Source organism: Oryza glaberrima, chromosome 11 (assembly GCF_000147395.1).
Source record: "Oryza glaberrima chromosome 11, OglaRS2, whole genome shotgun sequence".
Classification (NCBI taxonomy): Eukaryota; Viridiplantae; Streptophyta; class Magnoliopsida; order Poales; family Poaceae; genus Oryza; species Oryza glaberrima.
Genome location: NC_068336.1, coordinates 18,380,278 through 18,386,186, shown reverse-complemented (window position 1 = coordinate 18,386,186; position 5,909 = coordinate 18,380,278). Strand labels below are relative to the sequence as shown.

General features: G+C 41.2%; 1 protein-coding gene across 5 annotated transcripts; it reads left to right on the top strand.

Annotated features, from left to right (window-relative positions):
• Positions 1 to 668: 668 nt before the first annotated feature.
• Positions 669 to 5,597, top strand: LOC127754903 (F-box/FBD/LRR-repeat protein At1g13570-like). 5 transcript variants are annotated; one of them, XM_052280515.1, is made up of 9 exons: positions 669 to 870; positions 965 to 1,244; positions 1,343 to 1,443; positions 1,762 to 1,838; positions 1,960 to 2,073; positions 2,321 to 2,577; positions 2,692 to 3,184; positions 3,254 to 3,403; positions 5,130 to 5,597. In XM_052280515.1, exons 2-9 carry the CDS (start codon positions 1,054 to 1,056, stop codon positions 5,454 to 5,456), a joined length of 1,710 nt encoding a protein of 569 aa, XP_052136475.1. In that variant the 5' UTR covers positions 669 to 870; positions 965 to 1,053; the 3' UTR covers positions 5,457 to 5,597. The 5 variants fall into 5 exon arrangements, with proteins under 5 accessions (XP_052136475.1, XP_052136474.1, XP_052136472.1 ...); XM_052280514.1 differs by having other exon boundaries at positions 968 to 1,224; positions 2,321 to 3,184; XM_052280512.1 differs by having other exon boundaries at positions 968 to 1,244; positions 2,321 to 3,184.
• The last annotated feature ends 312 nt before the right edge of the window (positions 5,598 to 5,909 follow it).

The following is a 5,909-nucleotide window of genomic DNA, read 5'->3' as shown; positions in this document are numbered from 1 at the left end:
CCGCTAGCAATGAAGAAACATTAGGATCGCTATTCATTATAATTGAAAAAGTAAATGAAAATTATTCCTTTTTTGGGCCTACAACCCATTATTTCCTTCCTTTTCTTTTGAATTTTGATCCACTCGATCTCCTCTTTCTGCTTTCCCGAAATCGGAAAGAATTCACAAAATGGGATAAAAAGGTCGGTCGGGCATAATTGGCGAACTGTAAACCGAATTGAGAGGGGAAATGTGAGAAAAATGATGAGATAGGTGGAGAATCGATTTTCGCAATTAATTGAAGGAGAAAACGCATGGGGAAACGATCAATTGGAGGAGAAAACGCATATGGAGACGGATCGAAGTGGCGGCCACTATAGGATTTGGTCCGACGACGGCAACGTACAACAGATCGGATGAAATAAAAGACCGGATGAAAAAAGCGAAAAAGGAACCTAGCAAAAAAAATCGAATCGGGCAAAAAAAAACAACGAAAAAAAAGAAACCGGATAAAAACAGGAAAGAAAAAACGAACCGGCAAAAAAAAAGACGGACCAAAATAAAACAACGAAATAAAAAGAAACCGGATAAGAACACAAAAAAAAAAAGACGGACCAAAAGAAAACCGGAAGCAAAAAAAAACAGAAAAAAGGATTCGGCAAAAAAAAAGACGGACCCCCTCTCTCTCTCGTTAACCCAAATCTACAAACCCCTCCCCCCCCTTCCTCTCTCTCGTCCGTTCCGGCGCCGCCGTGTACTCGCCTTCCGGCCGCGGCCGGCGTCGCATATCATTTCGCCTCCCTCTGTATCATCACTCCGCTCCACCCCCCACGTAGAACATCTGGCGCCAACTCCTTCTCGTCATGCCCATGCGGTGAAATCAGTTTCGTGGTAAGAGTCCGTCTCAAAGTTATCGCCTTTTTTTCACCCCTCCGTCCTCTCTGGTTCCGATTCGGTATTGATTTGGATTGCTTATTTATACAAGAAGGGAAAAAAAACCAAGGCCACTCCTAGCTTTGGCATCGATCGGCCCGGTTGTTTGGGGATCTTGCGCTCAGTGGCGAAGCCACCAGTATGGCGAGGTATGGCGGCCGCCATACCTGCCCACCGGCTGATCGCCTCATCGCATCGGCTGATCGCCTCCTCTCGTCGACAGTTGACTCGTCTCCTGCCGCGTGCCGCCCGATCTCCGACTCCAGGTCCAGGACACCGCCGGACGCCGTTGCCACGCTGGACGCCGCCACAGTAATCACTCCGAGACACCAGTTGGTTCCATCTCTCGCACATTAGCAACTATATCCTGTTGAATCAGACAATCAGTTGTTACGAGTAGTAATGCTAAACTAGCTCGTAATATCTGTAGTTACCCAGATTGCGCCATGGAATTGGAAGAACCATCTAATAATCGCCGACGCCGACTGCGCCCAATTTCAGAAGCTAACCAGATTGGGAAAAAAATAAAAGGTGAGAATTTAATCTACCCTTGTTGGTACTGTTATTTATTCACTTTAACGTATCTCTTATTTTAAATTTTTATGTTTGTTAGTTGTCAGTATAAAGAGATTTTTTAGCAGTAGCACTGCTAATATATCAGGAGGAGATGGAAATGAAAATATAGAAGCAAGAGATGATAATGAAATTCAGTCCATTATTTTATTATATATGTATGTTTTCTTATACAAACTAGAGTACTAGACTAGTACTTAGTCCGTAGTAAGTTCGCCATAGGTGAATTTTTATCCTGGCTTCGCCACTGCTTGCGCTGCTTCTGTTTGTATCTAGAGGGGATCGATCGAATACTTGGGAGACTCAAAGCCACGAATTTCGTCAGCATTGCGTGCTGCTGCTGCAATACTGTGGTGAGTAGATGTTTAAAGCTCCCATCTTTTCTCTCTCTTGTTTTCTTTCTGTTCTGACATCAGTAGCACCCATCCAACGCTAATAATGGCCTATTACAATTTACAGTTTATTAACTTCCAGTTGACTGCAGATCAGTGTTTTTTTGGTCTAATGGCTAAGCGAATGAATCCATGTCATGGGAAACTGGTCCTCAAGAACAAAAGAGCCATATTACAGTTTGATGACATTCCTGAGGTAAATACTAGTAGAATCTAGTGTCAATTTCCATTCTATGTACGTTATATAGGTCCACTTATACTGACTGTGCTGTTTTTCTTTTTATGAAGTATGGAGTTCTGTAAAAACATATATATATATATATATATATATATATATATATATATATATATATATATATATATAGATAGATATAGATATAGATATATATATATATATATATATAGATATATATATATTCAACTGACTTCTTCTTGATGTATAGGATGTGGTGTTCTTGATAATCCGGTTGCTTTCGCTGACTAATGCTGCGCGTGTCAGCATGGTGTCGCAAAAGTGGCTACAATCTTGGAGGCTCTATCCTAATTTAGAGTTCACCTCGAAGGCGTTGGGTTTGAATAAACGGGTGCACAAACAAGGGAGGAGGGCTAAATTTGTCAGGTGTGTTAACACCATCATAAGGCACCACGCTGGAACAGGGATTAACTCATTCACCTTGAAGCGCAACCTCAACAATCACAAGTACGCACACTATATTGACCGTTGGATTTACTTTGCAGTCCGATCTGGTGCAAATGAACTGACTATTGACCTAAGTCCACGATGGTATGCTCATCCTCGTGATGTCAAATACAGCTTTCCATCCTCTAATGTTGCTGCTCCAGAACCAACCTCTATAGAGCATCTTAAGCTTTGCTTTATGAATTTGAGGCCTTTACCAACTTTTAGTGGCCTAAGAAGCTTGAAGACTCTTGATTTGGCCCTTGTATGTATAACCACAGAAGATTTAGAGAGCTTGTTGAGTTATACCCCTGCTCTACAACAGTTGAAGCTAAGGCAATGTCCAATGCTGGAATACTTGAAGATCACTGATGTACTAGCTAAGCTTGTCTACATTGATATCGTTCCCTGCTTGTGGCTGAAGATTTTGGAGATCCATGCTCAAAATCTTGTTGCGATTAATACTTACAATATCTGTCACCTAAAAATAGTACTGAGTGAAGCATTAGTGTTGAAGGGGGCACACATTGAGTTAGTTCTGTCATCAGATGTTATTGAGTATGCTTTTACTGATCTTGCACCACTCATGCCAGACCTCGAGTCATTGTTCCTGAGTGGCTGTACTGAGGTTAGTGAAAACAATATCACTTATTTGAGATACTTTATGTTCTTTATCTTGACTACATTTCCTATGCAGATGATTATATCCAGGAGACCTCCAAGCAATAGATTCCATTGCCTGAAGCAATTGGAGTTAAAATTGCAGGATATATCGACGAAATATGATCTTCTATTTCTTGCTAAGTTTGTTGATGCTGCTCCAGTCCTAGAAGCTTTCGTTTTGCATGTAAGTTACTTCTCTCTAGCACATTTAGCCGCATGAACTTTAGACAGTACTAAAATTAAATAACTGGTTCTCCAAGAACTGGGATAAGCAGCCTCGAGGCCCTTAACTTGATAACTGTTGAACTGTTCTGTTATATTGCAGTTTTAAACAAAATTTTTGAAAAGTAAATGATGCCATCAGTGGAATGCACATTTAAGTGTAAATTCCAGTGTTGACACTCTTCGTTGTATATGCCATATTATAGGCATTTTTTAGAACATCACTCTATAACTTACATTTGTCTAGATAATATCTAATGTTAAGCTATATGATGTTGGTATGCTCTCAGACATGCAACGTTCTGAAAAGTCCACTTTACTCTCCTAGCCTAGAGTATGTTGATCCACTTATGCCCCCCAACCCCCCCCCCCCCCCCCCCCCCCAAAAAAAAAAAATTTAAAAAAATCTTATGTTCACCTTTGTCCTTCTGCCATAAAATTTTTTATCATGTTTCCTTTCTTGTCACCTCTGCCAACCCCTTCAGTTGAAATCGACATAAATTTGCCCCCAGATGACAGATCCTAACACATCATATTCTCTCCACCTTAGCTGCCATGGCCACAGCCTCTCACCGTTATCACCATGCTCCTTCACCCATTGCTAAACCCTAAACCCCAGACCTGCTGTGATGTGTTGTATAACGAATCTGGCTGCCTCCAACCCTATAATCACCGCCGGTTGTTACAGAACTAGTCAAGAGTGATCGACCGGCAGCATGGTTTCCAGGAACAAGAAAAGATTCCAGAGCTGCTTCAGGAAGCAAGAACCAAATTGGAAGTGAACCATGGGAGCCTGAGGCTCAGAGCCTGAGACGCTCAGTAGCTTGCAAGGCCTTTTATCCCTTCATGTTAACTATGAAAGAGTCACAAGAAATTGGACACGAATATGGGGCATGAATCATATGGCTCTCCTCTCCAACATCTTTTCCTTCCCAAATGTTTAAGGGAATAAGTGGACCAACAATCGTTTGGGGGAATAGTGGGATTTATTCTCCTTAACCCTTGTGGTTGTGTGTACAGAAACGTTTGTGGTGTCATTATTTCGAGCCCTGCGTGATCTTCATGTAATACTTATAGTAGAAGCTGAAACAGTGGATAGGTCATGTCTGATTAATTTTGAGTAATACTCCTTCCGTTCCAAAATATAAGCATTTCTTAGGTTGTTTATTAGCAAATAGTAAGGTTAAGTCAAAAGATTCCTTTTAGTCACCTCAGTGGTCAATTTTTGAATTTTAAATTGCTTAGATTCCCTTTCTAAGCATCCAATTGACTTTGGAATCATTGGAACCATGGGAATCAGCACAGCAATGCTTATATTGTGGTACAGAATTTGAATCCTGGAAACTCTTGTATTTTGGAATGGGTGGTATATTGTGGTACATAATCTGAATCCTGGAAATTCTTACATTTTGAAATGGGAAGGAGTAAGAAATTAAGAATTCGAACAATTTACAATTGTTGCAATGTGATACCAAAACCACAGCCGTGCTACACAACTTTTCAGTTCATAGCAGTATGAAATTGTGGACTGCTGTAGCTTTTTTAGGCCATTTGTGTATTCTGAATGTGCTAATGTTCAAATTTCAAGTCCAACTTGGTTTATGAGCACATACTTTTAAACTTTGGTGTCTGGTTTGAGACTCTCATAATTTTCCTAAGCAATTCATCTTTGTTGAAACTTTATGTAGCTGGAAGATATAGAGGAGCCATTTTGTTACATGGAAAAGGAAGCAGAGTTGAGAAGTCTGGAGAAACATTGTCCACATAAAAACCTCAAGTTGGTCAAAATGACTGGATTTTCAGCAGGTCGTTCAAGCCTTGAGCTTGCTCTGTATTTCGTGGAGAACTCACCAGCACTTGAACTCCTGATTCTTGATCATCGGCTTGACAGATCTGTTTGGCGGAGCACTTTTGGTGGTGACTTGGATGCGAAATGCTCGAAAGGATATGAACACACTATCTCCAAATATGTTAGCAATGCGATTCCTCGCCGTGTTAGATTATCATATTCCTAATGTAGCACAAACAAGTTGCACGTGGTGCGAGTTGCAGTGCTAGGACTGCTCCAGTAGAAATTAAAATTGCAACGACAGCTGTATAAATTGTAAGATGTTTTGGTCTCTCAATCTATGATGTGATCAGGTAATTAAATGATACATGAGTGCAGTGAAAGTGCAAGTATATACTCCCTCCGTTTCGTTTTATTTGACATGTTTGAGACGGTCAAACATGTGCTATAAAGTCAACGGTGTCAAATAAAACGAAACGGAGGGAGTAGTAGATCAATGGCGATGGGTAATGAGATGTATCAATCTTCTGCCTCCTCCTGGGAAGGTGGGTGAAGCCGACGCTGGTTGAGAAGGTCGTCCACGAGCTCCTCCGGCAGGTGGACGCCGTCGACGAACGCTGGACCTTCAAGCTGGCGGTTGATGGATGGGATCCAGAAGTCCTCGACTAGCTGCTTGAGG

What these genes read in the sequence shown, in the direction of transcription:
- LOC127754903 (XM_052280512.1), top strand. Translation starts at nt 1,054, where the DNA reads ATGGCGAGGTATGGCGGCCGCCATACCTGCCCACCGGCTGATCGCCTC. An exon ending in AGTTTGATGACATTCCTGAG is followed by an intron (nt 2,074 to 2,320) that starts GTAAATACTAGT and finishes CTTGATGTATAG; the next exon opens with GATGTGGTGTTCTTGATAAT. An exon ending in TAGAAGCTTTCGTTTTGCAT is followed by an intron (nt 3,404 to 5,129) that starts GTAAGTTACTTC and finishes AACTTTATGTAG; the next exon opens with CTGGAAGATATAGAGGAGCC.